This window comes from Molossus molossus, unplaced genomic scaffold, assembly GCF_014108415.1.
Source record: "Molossus molossus isolate mMolMol1 unplaced genomic scaffold, mMolMol1.p scaffold_m16_p_16, whole genome shotgun sequence".
Taxonomy (NCBI): domain Eukaryota; kingdom Metazoa; phylum Chordata; class Mammalia; order Chiroptera; family Molossidae; genus Molossus; species Molossus molossus.
This window is the reverse complement of record NW_023425351.1, coordinates 41,468,364-41,487,300: the sequence shown is the minus strand read 5'-3', so window position 1 is coordinate 41,487,300 and position 18,937 is coordinate 41,468,364. Positions and strand designations below refer to the sequence as shown.

General features: G+C 47.3%; 1 protein-coding gene across 3 annotated transcripts in view; it reads right to left on the bottom strand.

Annotated features, from left to right (window-relative positions):
- The window catches only part of MATN2 (matrilin 2), a 153,640-nt gene that overhangs the window by 89,923 nt on the left and 44,780 nt on the right, over window positions 1-18,937 (bottom strand). For 2 of the 3 annotated variants that reach the window (XM_036264033.1, XM_036264034.1), the window contains exons 3-4: window positions 10,927-11,496; window positions 957-1,079 (exon numbers count right to left, since the gene is read on the bottom strand). In XM_036264033.1, the coding sequence (XP_036119926.1) occupies window positions 957-1,079; window positions 10,927-11,496 (693 nt within the window). Of the gene's footprint in view, window positions 1-956; window positions 1,080-10,926; window positions 11,497-12,766; window positions 12,872-18,937 lie in introns of those variants that run through there. The other variant, XM_036264035.1, reaches the window with a different exon arrangement.

Here is an 18,937-nt window from a genome sequence, read left to right as displayed (position 1 = left end):
CCACTCTCCACCCGAAACTGGAAAGTGAGAAGACAAAAGGAAAACGCGGTTTGGCTTTATAAATACGACACTAATTACAGCTGGATACTAATTGCAGCTGGCCGTACGGACTGCCTCCACCAAAGCGGCCTGCTCACGGGGCGGTGTCATGACAGTCACAATCGCAAGCTCTGCCCTCCGGCTGGCTTATCTGCCTCCATGAGGCCTGCTTCCTCGTGTCTTTCTTGCTTTGAGAGCCTGGTTGTCTATGGCTAATACAGGGGCTCTAGTTACAACTTGGAAAAAGGAAAGTATGGGCACAGCACTCAGCGTTTGAGTAATTCTCTCCTCTGAGAGGTGGCTTACCGCGTGCTGGCTCAAATGTCAGTATTGTCTCGTTTGGGGGCTCAGCCAAAAAGAATGTGGGTTCTATTAACACACATCTATTTGCCCTTTCTCTGTAAGAGTCCTATGAAGTGTCCTTCACCAAAGCAAGTAGATCCCGGTGCACCTCTAAAACAGATCTTGAATAATCTTCCCCAGCCCATGTTACCACTCACCCGAAGTCCACACTTCAGAGAAGAGGCTAAAATACGGAAATGGCTCCCCAGGGAACACGTACCAGAGACGGGGATGGAAAGGCACTTCAGCCGTTCTCCCTAAAGATCAGCTTGGAAGTGAAAGACACCAGCTCATGAATTCAGGGAGGCTGCTTCTGAGAAGGTGCCTCCAACCATCTTCCATGCTCTTCTTCAAGGCCTATTATGTGCTCGGCTCTGGCCTAGGTGCCCTGATGGCAGAGTGGGGGGTGGAGAGCAACACAAAATACATGACTCACAAAACCTTGTTTCCATCCTTATGGAGGTGATGGCCTGGCTGGGTGAGGGGTCACAGATTCATTAATGGGCCCACATCAAAGGAGAGGGAGCAGGAGAGAAGAGGAGAACCATGTGGATACATTAGCAAAGCAATCTTACTTCTGCAAGTTTTCTGGTCCGAGTTGAGGATGTATCCTTGTTTGCATCTGCAGGTGTACGAGCCAGGGGTATTGATGCAGAAGTGGGCACAGTTATGCTCCAGGAGACTGCACATGTGGGCCACTGAAAAGAAACACAGACCAGTTAAGACAATGATAATGCCTTCTCTAGCTTCCTGCACCCTGCAAACATTGCCTCAGAGCCTACCCTGGGATGGAGAGAGCAGAACCCAAGAGAAACAGGCTGCAGTCCCCACCCTCAAGGGGGTCTACAGCCTCTGGTCAAATGAGACAATTCTAGATAAATCCTATCAGCCATATCTAAATAAAGGACCATGGAGGGTAAAAGGGAAATTATGTTAAGCTAAGCCATATAAAAGGCCAATATCCAACTACAAACAGGTCGAAATTACCTACAAAAAGAGGAATTCTATGGTGCAGTTAATAATACCCAACGGGTCCGTCCAGTGTGGCTCAGTGGTTGAGCATCAAGCCATGCATCAAGAGGTCGCCGGCTTGATTCCTGGTCAGGACACATGCCCAGATTGTGGGCCCATCCCCAGTGGGGGGCATGCAGGAGGCAGCCAATCGATGTTCTCTCTCATCAATGTTTCTATCTTTCTCTCCCTTTCACTTCCTCTCTCTAAAATCAATAAAGGAAAAAATATATATAAAATAAATAACATCAATTTAAAAATAATAATAAGCCCTGGCCACTTTGGCTCAGCAGTTAGAGTGTCGGCCTGCGGTCCAGAGAGACCCGGGTTCGGTTCCCGCTAAGGGCACGTACCTCGGTTGCAGTTTGTCCCCGCCCTGGTTGGTCGTGCGGGTGGCAGCCACTCGATGTGTCCCTTTCATGTCAATGTTTCTCTCTCTCTTCTTCTCTCTCCCTCCCACTCTATCTGTACAAAAAATGGAAAAGTGTCCTCGGGTGAGGATAAAAAAATAAATAAATAAATAAATAATAATAATAATAATACCCGACGGGTGGGTAGGAAGATCAGAAAGCTTGTTGATACCAGTGGGGACTTTGGCTAAAATGTGGGTTTTCAGGAGGCTGCAGAGCAGTTAGAGGAAAAGCTCTTAGTTAAATGACGATGTGGTTAAGAATCAGCAGTTTCTCAGGACCATAAATCCCAAGAGTAGGGTGATTTTTAATACGTGGAAGTGTTATGCTAAATTTTTGGAGTAAAATAATGCATTCATATGTTCCATGTTTCCATAAGCTGTATGTCTCATTTAAAAATATTTCTGCATTTAGTTTCTGAAGTACCTCGGCCTTCAGATCCACCAGTTCTTGCATAAGTCTGTCTGGAGCTCATAAAAATTCTTACTTTTTCAATATTTTAATTTATGACTTTACTCAAAATAATGCAACGTGAACATATTTAAAACTTACCGACATCAGTATAAACAAGGACAAGTTAGGTAAGCATTTTCAAACACAAGAAAGATGACCATATGTAGGAATATATTTATAGAAGCTAAAACAAAAGAGGCTTTCAAAAGCTAAGAACAAAAGCCCTGGTCGGTTTGGCTCAGCGGTTGGAGCGTCAGCCCACAGACCAGAGTCATGGGTTCAATTCCGGTCAAGGGCACACACCTCCGTTGCAGTCTGTTCCCTGGCCCCTGGTCAGGGTTGTGCTGGAGGCAACAAATCAATGTGTCTCTCTCATATTGATGCTTCTCTCTCTCTCTTCTCCCTCGCACTCCATTTAAAGATAAATAGAATAAATAGCCTCAGGTCAGGATGAAAAAAAAAAGCTAAGAACAATCCCAGTAATCTATTGCTTAGAAAAACTCAGCTACCAATGAAATTGATGGTATGACAGGTATGTGTCTCCTTACTTCTTTTTTTTTTTTTTCATTTTATTGATTTTAGAGAGAGAGGAAGTGAGAGGGAGAAAGAGATAGAAACATCAGTGAGAGAGAACATCAATTGCCCACCTCCTGCATGCCCTTCACTGGGGATTAGGCCCACAACCTGAGCATGTGTCCTGACTCGGAATCGAACCAGTGACATTTTGGTGCATGGGTCGATGCTCAACCACTGAGCCACACCACGAGACTGTCTCCTTACTTCTAAGTAAGAAACATGGTGAGCACTATATGAACTAGGGGAGCAAAACTTCTTTATTTCATAACAATACAGTTTAAATGATCATTCTGAGTTTATGACTGTCTATGCTTAAGCTCCTAAAATACAAATAAAACACAGGTAACATTAGGAAAATTCATAAATTAAATACAATCAATAATTTTTACTCTGGTGTGAAATAAATATCTGTTTTTGTGACCATGGACAACTTTATTAACCTCTTTATATGAAATGGAGATAAAAATAGCACCTACCTCATAAGGGCCTTGTAAGAGTTAAAATAATCAGGACGGTAAAGTGCTTAGAATGGTGCCCAGTGCCCGGGGAATGAGTGCTCATGGTTGTTAACTATTACGTAGCAAAGGACAAGCACGGTGGCCTTTTGTTCTGTTTTACATACATGGGTTCATCCTACATATATTGATCCTCAACTTGGTTTTCCACTGAACATTATTCACAGATTCTATCTATACTGATATATACCATCCTTCATAGAACCTAAGATGCACCCCCATTTCAGAGATTTCTAAATGTTGGAGGGCGGGAAGAGATTAACCAAAGAATTTATATGCGTAAATGCATAACCCATGGACACAGACAATAGTGTGGTGAAGGCTAGGGGGAGGGGCGGGAGTAGGGAGGAGGGGGTTAATGGGGGGGACATCTGTAATACTTCCAACAATAAAGATAAATTTAAAAAATAATAATAAATAAATAAAAATGTGAAGACATATAGAGTTGATACTCATTTGCAAATCCTGTATTTGCGAATTCGCCTACTTGCTGAACTTTATTTGTCACCCTGAAGCCGATACTCCAGCGCGGCCACAGCCACTGGGGACAAGCTCAGAGTGACGAGGCCACACGAGACGATGCTCTGCCTTCCTGTTTCAGCGCTCAGACTGTGAGCACGTGTCCTTTCAAGGTCTACTCAGTGCTACGGCTTTCACATTTTTGTGCTTTTTGTTGGTGTTTTGCTGTTTAAAATGGCCCCACGCACAGTGCCGGAGCCTGCTGAAGTGAACTGCTAGTGGAGTGCGTCTCGTGTTCCCCAGTGCAAGGGGCCGCCATGCGTCTTACTGTCAGTTTCCTTCAGGCGTAAGTAATAGTGCTGTGGGCTCTGAGCTCAAAGTTAATAAATCAACAATAAATATTACATGACATGTCTTTAAACAGAAACACACATGAAACGAGATTATGTACTGATCAGTCGACAAACATGTGACCCCGAGTCTCGCAGAACCTGTTTTCCTCAGGAGCAACGGTTCAGTATTCGCTAATTCAGTGTTCACTGTAACTGCATAGAACGTAATTGCTGAGAATAATGAGCATCAGCTGTATATCTTAGCTGTGATCAAATACATTAGCGCTAGTTAATTGCTTTCAATTGCTTTATCCACTGGTCACATGACTCATTTTACTTGGTCACCTCTGCATCAGTTGACATTTGAGCAGGTCTCAAACTGGCTTTCACAGCACCGTGATGAACACTGTCAAACACACCTCCTTGAACGCAGGCGCCACTGATCCCCTGGGACTGGGCCCTGGTTTAACAGAGAGAGCCGAATGGCTTGGCAAGGTGGCTCACACCAGCCGTGCCTGAGAACGATTCCAACCCCTCAAACCTCAGCCCTCCGCATTGTCAGCTTTACGTTTCTGACAGCCTCGTGAGGGGAAAATCATTATTCTGTTTTTAATTTGCATTTGCTTTGCACCCCGGAAGGCTGTTCTTTTACTACTGCTGGAGTCACAGGGCACTCCGATGAACCTCCGAGTGTCACTACTTTCCCCCATGATGAGAGAAGTCTAAAGTCTAGGAAACCAGCACTTAGGAACTGGTGCAAGGCCCAAGTGATGGACCCCGTGTCCTCTTCCCACTGGACCCTGGCAGATGAAATAGGAAGATGAGACGTGAGCGGAGAAAATACCCGCTGGGCCGCAGACAGCACAGTGGTGAAGAGGATAGCCTCTGGAAATAGACTGACGCTCAGCTTTGCCGCTTCCTATGTGTGACCTTGTCTGAATTCCTTAATTTCTTTAAACCCCACCTTCTTCCCCTGTCCAATGGGGGCATTAGCAGAGCTACTGCATAGAGTTCTAGAGTGACAGCTTGTTTCTGAGGCTTGTTTGGTCTAAGAAACTGGAACCAGGAGGTCGTAACTTGCTGTAACAGAAGCAGCGCTGGATTAGAAGCCAGACTTGTGTTCCAGCTCCCCTCTACCTCACACAAGTGAAGTTCAGGTAAGTTGGGTAGCTCTCTTTGGCTTATTTCTTTGCCTGCAGAATAAAGGCATGAACAGGTCTAGGGACCCTCCGTACGCAGACTTATTGTTTTGTCTGTGCAGCACCCCCTTTCTCTAGAAACTGCCCTTCTCACTCCAACGCAAGGTAAAGGGCAGCTTATGTGTTGGTATGAGGGCTCCATGCCTGGCCGCCAATGGGTGGGCCACAGTTTGATAATCAGAGTATTTTCTTGGCACGTAGGAACTAGAACCGAGAAAAGGGGGGCTTACACCAAGGGCAAGTATGTCTGGGGGGGCTGACATGCTCTCTGCCCATGGACCACGGCGTCTATGGGGAAGCAGAGGGAAGAAGTGGGTAGAAGAGAGAACTACCAATACTCTTCTCCGCTATCCCATGAGTAATATAACGCAATCCCTTCTTTCTCAAGCTAGTTCAAGTAGAATTTCTACCACTTTCAACCAAAAGAATCCCAAACATTTTTACTAAGGTAGCATGCAAGTTTTCCATCTATAAAACTCTATGGATGAGTGTTCAGTGAGTCTCCGAGCATCGGGGCCCTGCTGCCTTGCTCTCCCGTGGGCCAGGCCTGGTGATGTGACTGACGGGAGAGGATAGCTCTGCCTCCTCTGCTGACCAGCGAGTGACCTCATTTCTCAGAAGGCCCTCTGGGTGGAAACTGGGTCAAGGCTCTGTGCTCAGAGGAAGGAACCAGTAATCAGCAGATTGCCATTGGCAGGACTGGATTTTTTAAACTAGGAAATCTGAATGTTCATAAATGTTTATTAATGAATGTAAGAATGATTAAAAGAATAATCAAAGGAGTGGTGGGGTTGACTGGGGCCCCTGAAAGGAACAATTACCGGATAGTCAAGTCAACATCTGTTGAAGTCAATCTGCTCTTCCACTTAACCCAACAGGGCCTCAAAGGGGTGCAATAAGCGGAGACTTTGCCCAGGTTGGTAGATGAAAGGTGTGTCTCAGGAACACTTTTAGGACCTTACATTGTGACTGGCCTGGGTGGGGTGAGGTGGGGCTATTAGGGTAGGAACAGCCAGCCTAGACTGATAGAGCAAGTACCAAGAGGTTAATTAAAAGCAGTCCTGCCCTGGCCGGTTTGGCTCAGCGGTTGGAGCGTCGGCCTGCGGTACAGAGAGACCCGGGTTCGGTTTCCGCTAAGGGCACGTAGTTCGGTTGCAGTTTGTCCCCGGCCCTGGTTGGTTTGTGCAGGTGGCAGCCACTCGATGTGTCCCTTCACATCGATGTTTCTCTCTCTCTCTCTTCCTCTCTCTCCCTCCCACTCTATCTAAATAAAAAATGGAAAAATGTCCTCAGGTGAGGGAAAAAAAAAAAAAAGCTGTCCTGCCCAGGTTATAATGAGTCTTCAGAAGGCTCATGATAGACAGGCATTTTTTCAGTCTCTAATTCTGTGTCCTCTCTCACTGGGTGGCAAAAGTGGTGGACCCCAGGATGTGTAGGTTTTTGGTCATCTTGTAGACAGGGCCTCAATTCACAGGACACCTGGTCTCCAAGTTTCTCTTATGGTCTCAGGGGTGGCCTGAGAATGCAATCTGAGAAGTCCCACTCCCAACCCCTGCTGTGGCTGGTATGGGAATTCACTGCCCATGGGTATAAAGCCACCACTGTGTCCAAGTTCATGTCCACAGAGCAGCGAGCGCCAGAGCCAGGACTCATGCTCTAGGGCAGTCTGGCTCCAGAGCGGAGACTCATACTCCGGCAGCGCGTTTCTGCTGTGTCTGAAGCACGTGGCTTCAGACCTTCTTCCCTGTGAAACCCTGTCCCCAGGTGCACCAAGGCCTCCACCTTCCTGCCTACCCTTCGTCAGCACTTTTCAAACTGTGGCTCATGTCTCCTATGCAAAGCACAATGCTTCAGAGAATCTGGACTCGTGTTGTTGTTGTTAAATGACATAGAAAGAAACAATGGAAAATATCATTCCTTTCCTGGTTTACTGCAGTCATCCTCACTACATGGCCAGTAAACTCCTCCTCTGTCAAATCTGTGTAATGCATAGTGGTTACGATGTAGGTTCTGAGCCAGAATGCCTGGGTTCACATAGCAACTCTGCCACTTAGAGCTGTGTGACTTTGGACAAGTTACTGAACCTCTCTGGATCTCAATGTTCTTTTCTATAAAGTGGGAATGATAAGAGCACCTATTTCACAGGTTTGTTGTGTGAATAAAATTAGTTAATATATGCTAATAGCGCAATAGTACATGCACATAGTAAAATCAATAAATCTAATGATTATTATTATTTTCTTCTATTTAAGGCTCTCCTGGAGCCCCTAGGTGAACCCAGGCTTTTTCTGAGAGAGAAACACTGATGTGAGAAAGACACATCGATCAGTTTCCTCTCACACATGCCCTGCCCCAAGGCCTGGATCGAACCTGCAACCCAGGTATGTGCTCTTGACCAGGAATCAAACCCACTACCCTTTGTTCCAAAGGCCAACTCTCTAACCACTGGGCAACACCGGCCAGGGCAGACCCAGGCATTTTTTTTATCAAAGGTCCCCAGAGCTAGGTGACTTTCCAAGGCCACCAAAGTGCAGACTTCATAGAACCAATATCCCATTTCTCTGCTATGAGAGCATCTTCTCACCAGCCCGGAGCCCTTGGGCCTGGCACTTGGAGGGTAAGAGCTCTGGAGCTGGAGAGTCTGCAATATGAATCTCCAACTCTGATACTTGAAGTTGCTTATTCTTTCTAAGCTTCAGTTCCCATTTCTGTAAAATGTGGATAATAATAGTACCTGCCTCATAGGCTCTTACAAGTATTAAATAAAATAATGTATGGAAAGTACCTAGCCCAGGACAAACTCCACTGTTATCATCAGAGTGTAGCTCAATACATGTTTAAGGAACAAATGAGACTTCCAAAACCTCAGAGATGCAACTCAAAAAAGACACTCAGCACTGTTGCCTGGAAACGGGAGCACAGGTCTTCCATGGATCTGACTGTACTCACACACAACTCGGCGCGCACTGAAGCCGGGTCCGCAGTTCACAGCACCTGCTCACACGTCTATCTCTGCAGGTACAACCCTGTGTTACAGCTTCGCTCAGTACAGACAGCTGGCAGGTGGGATCTCTTGGAGTGGAGTCTGCTTCCCCCCACCCTTCAAAGGCTTTCCACCAAGCCCTGAGGTGAACCTCACCCTCAAAGCTGGTTTACCCAGCATGGCTGGACGGTGGAGGCTGCCATCAGAAAACGCTTTCCCTTAGAAAAGGAATTTATAACCCGTGATGTGCAGAGGAGTGAAATGAGGAAGAGCTTTGGAAGCAGAACCCATCATCTGCTGGCTGTTTGTTCATGGGGAATTCACTTAACAAGTTTACTAACCTGTAGATAGGGAGCGACAGTACCGCGTTGCCTCTCCAAGTTCGCGTGAGGATCAAATGCAAAAACAGAAGGGAAAGTGCTTGATAAATATCAGTTATTGGCCCAGCTGGTGTGGCTCAGTGGGCTGAGCGTTGTCCCATGGACTGAGAGGTCCCAGTTCGATTCCCCGTCAGGGCACATGCCTGGGTTGGGGCTCCATCCCCAGTAGGGGGCGTGCAGGAGGCGGCCAATCGATGTTTCTTTCTCACATGGATGCTTCTATCTCTCTCTCCCTTTCTCTCTAAAAAATCAATAATAAAAGAAGTATATGAAAAAAGAATATCAGTTACTGGATGTTTACTGCAGAGTTGATAGAAGCCCTGGGGCCTCCTCAACCTCTGAAGACAGATGACAGGTCTGCTCAGCAGAGCCCAGCCACTCGGTGAGAGGGGAGCTGGTCTCCTGCGGGGTGGGGGTGGGGATTCACAGGCTCCAGGAACCAATGGAAAAATGAAGGGCATAATATGAATGTTTTCTTAGAGCTTCCAGATGATAACAATGCGGGGGGGGGGGGGAGCGGGGGTAGAGATTCAAATCGCCTTTCCATTTTGCTGTCATAAAGAACACAGAGAGGTTCTTCTATGGACAAGCCCACATCCTCAGACTCATCATACTACCTTTTCATTTGCAGATGAGTCCAGAGCCCTCCCGAAAGAACTCTTCCATTAACATTTCCCAAGACAAATGAATATATCCATCAAAACTGCTTTGGAACCAATTTCTTTTTCACTATTTCCAGGAAGAGGGGAACATAAATTCTGCAGAAGTCATTTAAAGTCATAAACCTTAAAAAATGTTTGCAGTGCCTTCTGCCGGGTGAAGTATTCCAGGTGACTTAGGCTCTAGCACAGTCACACTGCCCTTCTGCGGGGCCAGGGAAAATGGCATTTCTGAACATCTTCCAAGTGACATGGCTGAAAGTTCTTTTTCCTTCATGGTACTGATTTTGTACATAAATCGTTTGATTTTTTAGGTCAGTTCTCATGGAATTTTTTTTTTAAAGGCGCATCAAGAACACACCGATTTTACTCTCTGAGGCATCGGGGGGGGGGGGGGGGGGCTTGGGGGCGGGGTCTAGGCCATGTCACATTCTGAGCACTGGTCCTCGGAGGCCCAGAGGAGCAGGTTCTCGCTCCCGGAGAGTTGGAAATAAGTCTGGTCCTTCAGCTCATTCTCCACTCATGCTCAAGGGAAACAGTAGTCATTTCAAAATAGATATTTCCTTTTGTTTTCCCATCAAAGAAGCATGGCAGCTGGAGGGGACAGGGACCAATGGGGGTGGCAAAGGCAGGACTGGACACTGTTTACCAGCTGAGGAGGCAGTTTCCAGGGACTAGAGCGGAGCCTGGGTTGGCCCCACGGCCCTGCCCTCCCGGAGGAGGGACAAGACGACAGCTGCAGAAGCAGGACCTGGAGAGAGCAAGCTGACCCACTGGAGAAGCCGAGGCGGGCGGGCGGGCTGGAGGTGACTCGGAGGCGCCCAGCAAGGAAGGGAGAGAGCGACCTTGCAGAGAGTAGGGTTAGAAAGCAACAGAGGGAAGAAGATCCTTAACGTGGGAAAAAGCAGCTCAGGGTCTTGGGGAGGCCTTCCTCACAGAGAAGTGAGCTGGGAGCGGGGCACCTCCTGCCATCTTACCAGGTGGGAAGGACCATGTCTTGATCCTCCTCAGACTCTAGGCCTCTTTGTCAGTCGAGACATCCAGTGCTAGCCCCACTGTGAGGCAAATATGCTTGTATTCCACAGTATCCGAGGAGAAATTAGGCCATTATTTTCGCCCTCCTATTTCCATCCCTACTCCAACTCATGAATTCCAACTTGGGGAATGCCAAGACAGTTCAATGTGCTGGAGAAAAACTTCACCTGTCTACTCTGACTCATTCTGCAGTTTGGGTTTAAATGTCCCCGCCCCAGGGAAGTCTCCCTGCGCACCTGGACTAGGCCAGGTCCTGCCTTGAATCCTTCCTCCATTACACTGTTATAATTGCAGTTATTTACTTATTTGTGCAATTTTGTGCTTAACATCTGTCTCCTGCACCAGAATATCAATGTCCCCAAATGCCACGTGTATCTTGGCCTGTGCTGAACACCCCTTGCAGGCACAGTGTCTGGGACGAGGCAGCACAAAATGAACCCTGGAAGATGAATAAATAAATCTGAATAGAACCCTGGAAGATGAATAAATAGATTTGAATGAAGCCCTGGAAGAACCACAGGGGCAGGACTTACTGCACAACTTGTTCTGGAACACCGAGGTCAGCGACTCCATCTGGCTGAAGTTGGCCACCAGGAAGACATGGTCCTCGTGAGGTTCGCTCCCGATGGCCTTCAGCGTGTTGAGGTCCACCTGGCCCACGCCAATGGCAAAGATCAGGATGCCTGTGTCCCGTGCCTTTGCAGCCACCTCAGCCACAGAGTCCTGTGGTCTCCCATCCGTCACAATCATTATGACCCGCGGCACATTCTCCCTCAGGGGCCGGGCCCCCTCTGCTTCTGAGAAAGCGATGTTTAGAGCATACTGGATGGCCAGCCCCGTCATGGTGCCCGTGGACAGGTGCCTCATCCTCTTGACAGCACGCTCCACCTCGGACTTCCTCTTGAAGGTCTTCAGGGAGAACTCATTCTTCACGGTGCTGCCATACTGGAGCAGGCCCACCCTGGTGATGTCAGGGCCAATGTCCAAGAACTGTAAGATGTCCATGATGAACTCCTTGACCTTGGCATAGTCGTGGGTGTTGACACTGCGGGAGCTGTCAATGATGAAGACCAGGTCTGCCCGCTTGTTTTCACAGGAGCTCTCTGGAGAAAGAGGAGAGGTCAAATGCATTAGAAGACTGTGAGGATGCAGTGCAAGTTGGCTATTGTTGGAAATCACAGGGCTCAGGATCACCTTTCTTTTTTTTTTTTTTATCATCCTCACCCAAGGACATTTTCCATTCTTTATTCAGGTAGAGTGGGAGGGAGAGAGAGGAACAGAGAGAGAGAGAAACATCGACGTGAAAGGGACACACATCGAGTGGTCGCCACCCGCACAACCGACCAGGGCCGGGGACAAACTGCAATCGAGGTACGTGCCCTTAGCGGGAACTGAACCCGGGTCTCTCTGGACCGCAGGCCGACGCTCTAACAGCTGAGCCAAACCGGCAAGGGCAGGATCACCTTTCAAATCTCCAACCTTCATCGATTTTTCTTCACACTTGGTAAAGTTGTAAGGATGTACGTGGAAGTAGCACATGCACGTGCATGACTGGGTGATCATGAGTATTGACTACAAACAAATACTAGTGCTTTTCCTAAGATGAATGAACACTTTAGTTTCTAGAAAGTCAACAGTACAGTTTTCAGGTGGTCAAACACCTGATCAGGGTCAAAATGATTTCATTATTTACTGCATACTATAGAAGTTTGCCAAGATACTGCAGGGCATGTGGAAGAAGCCACTTCTAGGAGCTACTGAACTAATAGAACAAGTGAAAGAATAGCTAGGATGACACCATGGTCCGGACACCGGATGTGCAGAGAACAGGGATGTTAGTGCTGGGGTCAAGGAGCTAGGACGTGAGCTGGCTTACGGATGCGGTGTTTGAACTGAGAGAAGGCACACGTGGAGAGAGTGGGTAACAGAATAAATGCTGAAGGAACTGCTAGGAGTCACAGGTAGGAATTAAGTTGAAGAAGTAGCCTAAAGCCAGTTATAAAAGGCCTTAAAATTCAGACTGAGAATTTGCACATGATGCCACAAGTGGTGGACATAATACAATTAGCATCATATGATGTAACCTATCTCTTCTGTAGAGGTTATATAATAAAAAGTCCATTGAGTGTGGTGGTGGTTTGCAAGGTGGGTGATCCAGACCATTGTTGTACTAATCTGGCTAAGAGGAGGACTCGGTCTCAATCAGGGCAACAGTGGAAATGGATAAGGGACCCAGCCCAGAAGCATTTCAACAAAGGACATGGTTAAATTGGGAAAAGGCAAATGTTAAGTCTCTCTCTTATCGCCACAACCACCATACATTTATTCCTCAAGCACTCAAGTACTTGGCCTGAGTCCACAGATGGAACTCACTGTGCTCTGGGAAAAGGATGAAGCCGCAGATGCCAGAAGCTGGGCATTCCTGCTGGAATTTCTCAGATGTTCTGAGCTACTGCCTCCGGCCAGGGGGAGTCCCTCCTCCCTTCCCCAGACTTTGCAGCTAAATCCACATTTGATAGGGATTAGAAAAGGAATCCCAAATGCCACAGCTGCAAGAGAGAGAGAGAAAGCCAACACTGAAACAGTGAACCCAGTCATTAAGATGAGAAACAAGAAAGGGCCATGCGGTCATCCCATCCAGGCCTGCTTGCCAAACCATGAGTCACCTGAGCGCTTGCACACACACCTCGTCCACTGCAGCCTCACAAGTTAACAAGTTTAGGGGAGGAAGCACCCCCAAACACCAATATCCTGGCAGGAAATCCACTCTCTGCCACCCCCACGTGGGGCACTGGTGGCTGCGTGAATTTAAGGTGAGATTCTCAGACCGCAGGCCCCAGAAACTGCTTTGAGGACCCTGGGATAAGATCAACAGAAAACCTGGCATTTGCAGGAAGTTTTAAAATCTTTTTTCCAGAGGGCTTTTACCACCACGATCTCATTTGATTTGCAAAGCTAGTTCCTGAGAAAAGAGCTATGAGTATAACACCCATTCGACAGATGAGAAAGTGAAGGCGCTGAGAGTTTGAAAACCTCTTAGAATTTACAAAAAGAAAAACTATATGGAAACAACACTAATGCCCACCTCATTGGGTGGTTGTGAGAATTTAAGAAAACAATCCAACCCAGCCCTGAGCCCTGGGGGCTGGACCCACCCTGAGAGGGACCTAGAAGCGTGCCTTTTTCTAATTCTCAGCAAGGTGCCTATGGTCTAGCACGTGGCCCCGGGTTGGAGCACTAATGACAGACCACAGGTCCCAATGGAGAAGACAAGGTCCAGGAGCAAGTGACCCCTTTCGAGGAGCTTCACCTGCCCCACCCTTGATGTCTCCCACCTTTGATGTGTGAACTTACTTCGGGGAGAGCGTAGCCCAGTGATCTCCACCTGCTGAGAACCGGAACCAGGCTCAGACTGTGCCACGGAGCAGGATATTCATGGAAGGCTCTTGGGAAGGGAGGGAGGCCGACAGTGGGCTGTTCCCCTGCGAACTCTATTCCTCTTTGGAAATAGGGAGTGAATCCTCCTGGGGCTGGATTCTTACTGTGGGTTTTAGTTGTGGTATTAACACCCCACCAAGCACACAATCAATTCACAGGGAAGCCTGGAAAATCCATGGGGAATTGTGTGCTAAATGGATTAGCTCCTGTTAAAACAAATGAGCGGTTTTCACAATGCCTGGACTTTTACAAAAATACCACAAAGGTTCAGAATGTTGTTGGAGGTTACAAGGGAGCTGTGACGGTGAGTCCTGGCAGCCCAAGCGACCAAGTTTTCTTCAAGACATCTCCGCAGGTCCCTTGAGGGCTCGCCACCACAGTCTCACAGCTCGTCTTTCAAAGGGCCAATTCAGGGGTTCTCAAACTTGCCGGGCCTCTCAATTCCCTGGAGGACTCCTTAAAAACTAAGACCAGTGGGCCACACCCCCAGGGTTTCTGACTGCGTAGGTTTAGGGTGGTACCTGAAATTTGCGTTTCTAGGTTGCTCCAGGGACCACACTCAGAAACAGCAGCTTAGGGACTAAAGGGCTCTTAAGGGGGAAGGGGGGTCTGGCAAGTCGTGACCCCACTGTCTCATTGCGAATTCCCCAAAGTGGGAAAGAGTCTCATCTACCTGTGGAGCCACGCAGTGGGGAGTACATTAAGTTGTCAGTCAATGTTGGTGGAATTAAACGAGGTTCAGGGACTCATAGACTAATACAGTCTTTAGAGACAGAGGGATCAAATTGAGTCTAAGTCACCCACTTTCCAGAAGGGGAAACAGGTTCAGAGAGGTGACTATGTCCACGAGGCCTTATGGTTCAGTAGGGTCAAACCTGGGACTATACTGGTGTTTATGGCAGGTACCTTGGAAAATTCTCAGTACAACGTGGCCTTTCAGCACAAGCTTTGTGAACACTTGGGGGTGTTCTGAAGTATTTGCTGGGACGAGCACAATAGCCTCTTCACATGGGGACTGCTGAGAGATGTTGCTAGAAAATGACTAGATAAATGAACACTTCAGAGTCTAGAAAGTAGTCAATAGTTTTCAGGTGGCCAAACACCTGATCAGGGTCAGGTGTGTGTCCCGTTCACACACTGGTTCCGACAAGCAGCAGCCCTGTGTCCTTAGCCTGGGAGCGCACACAACGGTCTCCCTTCTGGACTCTCCCAACAGACTTTCAACAGCCGTTGGAAGAGGTTTGTGAGCACATCGTGAAATGTCATCCTTCAGACCCTAGGTGACAGTCTGGACCTTGTCAGCAGCACGACCAATACCATCAGCTTGACTCCAAAGCCCACGTGCTGGCCAAACTAGTGTCTCTTGTCCTTGCAGTGAAGGTGAACCTGCGCCAGGACAATTTCCAGCAAAATCCCCACCACAGCGGGACTACAGTGTGCAACGTTGGAACGATTTCCTCCTCTTGGGGTTGCTGATTTGTCGCTAATCAGCTTCCCTTGCTCCAGCTAAATTCAATCATGACCAGCCCGGCCGGTGTGGCTCAGCGGTTAAGTGTCAACCCATGCATCAAGAGGTCGCCGGTTCGATCCTGGTCAGGGCACATGCCCAGGTTGTGGGCCCCATCCCCAGTGGGGGGCATGCAGGAGGCAGCCAATCGATGTTCTCTCTCATTGATGTTTCTATCTCTCTCTCCCTCTCCCTTCCTCTCTCTCTATAAAAGAAAAAAAATTCAATCATGACCATGTAATTGTACAGCAAATATTTGGTGCTATCTGCCTGGGAAGATCCAGGTCTGGAGAAGGAAGTGATATGAATCTCTAAGCTAAGGGTAAAATAACGTCATCCAGAGGCGGAGAGGGAGCTCTGACACGCTCAGTGAAGCGCAGTTGAGTCCTACGATCTCAGTGCAAGTCTAGCCTCTGCCACTTTCTGTCCATGTGGTCTGGAACCTCTCCTTAGCCTCCCTGCCCGCAGTCTCCTCTTCTGGGAAATGGGGGTAATAATATCTCACAGGGCTGTTGTAAGACTCAAAAGAGAATATAATAATAATTTATAGCTACTGTGTGTTGAGAACTTAATAAGTACTGTAAACTAACTAATTTGTCAATTTTTAAACATACACCTTCAGAAAACCTATCTTATTATATAACGGACTTTTGGCTTTAATGGACACCCTCATTAGTCCATTATATTGAGGTTTTACTGCATAATGATTTCCTGTGGGAGTAAACTGGGGGAGCAGGGGGGTGGGTAAAGGACAGAGAAAAAATAGCAGGATCAGTGGACTGAAAGTCCAGATAAGGTCACAGGATTACTGAAGTTGGAAAACTAGAAGGTATCAGAAGGGTGAGCTGGGAGAGGGGAGTTTTAACTCAGGTTTGACAGGCTGCAGTTATATCGGAGGAAAGTCAAAGCTATTGAGGGATCGTTCAGATGGGCATTGAAATCACCAAGAATGATGACAAGAATAATGTTGGAGAAAGTGGCAGTGAGCCCAGAGCTAACACGGTTCTAGGAATAATCACAGAGTGTTTTAAATTTCCCAACAATGACCAGAAACACAATGAAGCAGATGAAAATGTCATAAAGGGACAGAGAAAAATTATTTCATCGGAAGTTTCAAAGGGACACTAGGGAGTAAAAGGAAGGCTGTTTTATGATGAGAAAGAGAGAGAGAGAGAGAACCATTATTACTATGAGCCAGGAGTTTAAGGAGGGAAAAAAACATACCTAATGTTATGTTTTTATTCTTAGATGGAAATGGATCGGGCAAATCAGGAATTCTACAGTTTGGATCAAGCAAGGCAAACGACTGACTCCAGGGCAGAAGAAATGCAGGTTCCACAGTTACCGGTTAGGTGAAGCCAGTCCACAGGTATTTGTGAGTGCGCCAGGCTCTGGGAATGCAATGAAGGAAAGACTCCCAATTGTGAAAGGCAGGCAAACAGACAAATAGTAACAGGATACAATGAAATGGGTGGACTAAAACGAGAGCGGTCAGAGCGGGGGTGGGGAGGATGGCCGCCGGCACGATGACCCAGGCTCTAAGGCAGGCTTAGCGATGCCCTTTCTCTTTCTTTTCTCTGTTAGACATTACCCTCCCATTAGCCTCAGGAGCCTTTGAATGTTGCACCCCGGTACCTACCATCTGTCAGAGTTGGCACAGGAAACTGAATAATTTTACCGACCTGGTTTTAGTGTTTGGTGCCCTACAACAAAGACTGAAGTATTCAATTTTATCTACTTCTAAGTAGCTGGAAAAAAGTAAATAGCTAATTATACATTTGGCCCTTGAACAACACAGGTTTGAACCGCACAGATCCACTTCTATGCGAATTTTCTTCAAAAATACCGTAAACGTATTTTTCTCTTCTTTATGACTTTCTTAATAACATTTTCTTTTCTCTAGCTTACTTTATTTTCAGTATTTATACAGTAGATAATACACATAACAAAGTATTTTTAATATGTTTTTATTGATTTTTTTTTAGAGAGAGAGATAGAAACATCGATCGACTGCCTCCTACACGCCCCTTACTGGGGATTGAGCCCATAACCTGGGCATGTGCTCTGACCGAGAGTCGAACCTGGACCTCTCAGTCCGTGGGCCGATGCTCAATCCACTGAGCCACACCAGTCAGGCTACATACAAAGTATTTTTTAGCTGCTGTTTATTTTATTGGTAAGGCTCCCAGTCAACACTAGGCTGTTAGTTAAGTTTTGGGGGAGTGGAAAGTTATATGTGAATTTGCAACTGCAGGGCATTGGCAACCCTACCCTGTGCATTGTTCGCGGGTCAACTGTACTTAGGAGACACTAATTATTAGTGCTAACATTATTTTTCAAAGAGAAATAAGAAGAACGGGAAGACAAGACTGGCCACATCAAGAGTCTGCACAGAAACTTCCAGATAAGGCCACATTCACGGCGGAGGGCTGTTGGGTGGGCAGGGGTCAGAGCAATGGAAAGAGAAAGAGCATGAGAATTAGTCTCCTCCAACTGAAAAGTGGTACGTATCCACCTTTGTAAGAATATCAGATAGCTCAGGGAAATTGCATCCCGTGAGCATTTGGTTTATGTGAATTGAACTCTATGGGCTGGTCAGAGAAACACAGAGACACACAGACGGAGAGGACAGATCACCACACAGCACTGCAATCCCATCCGCCTTCGTGCTGGGTGAGCACACGGCCACCGATGCCTGAGATGTGGCCCCTGAGGCTGCCTCGTGTAGTTCTGCCCCCTGTGTCTCCGCCTGCGACTTGCTCTCAGGGACTACAGGTGCTTTCGTGGATATTTCAGAGGCAATTTGGACTTTCTTTGATTCCCGTCCCCAGTGTGACTTGACCTGCTAGTCCCCCACGTATAAGGCTCTTGACTGAGGCACCAGGGTCCTTGGCCGGAGCTGGAGAGATCACAGAGGATTCTTCCCTCTCCAGAGTCCTCATTAGTCAGTCGCCAGCCGCTGCGTTACCTCGAGCCAGACATTTTACAACGCGCTTGATGAGCTTTCTTTGAATCAGTCGGGCCCTACTCACTTCTCCCCAAAGAACCGCTGGGGAGTACCCTGACAGCGTGACGGCATTACATTAGGGAGACGCCCTGGGCTTCTTAATGGGATCTAAGACATAGCCTGGACTCATTAGAAAATCATTCCCCACTTGGTAACATTTTCCAGATGTTTGTCCAAATTAGGGGGGAGCATTTGTGGTTCTCTCTATACCACTACATACAATGCTGGGAGGAGTTGCTAGTAAGCTGAATAAAAGAGTTAGGAGCAAAAAGGATTTCTGAGGACTGCAATAATAAGTTGAAACTAACAAGATGAAATCTAATGGGTATAAATGTCAAGCCCAGCATGTAAGGCTCAAAACACCAACTGTATAACCCACAGGAAAGGACACATCTGGATTGCCAGCCAGTCACTTGATAAAATCTCAAACCCCAACAGCAAATCCCAAGCCTTGCCTGCTGCCCCCAGCCCCGGGACCTCAAAATCAAAGTTTAGCCACAGGATTCCTATCAACACAGCACCCCAAGTTCCCACCACCTAGAGCCTGGAGGAGGCGCGGGGAATGAAACCTATTTGCCCACAGACCCTTCCC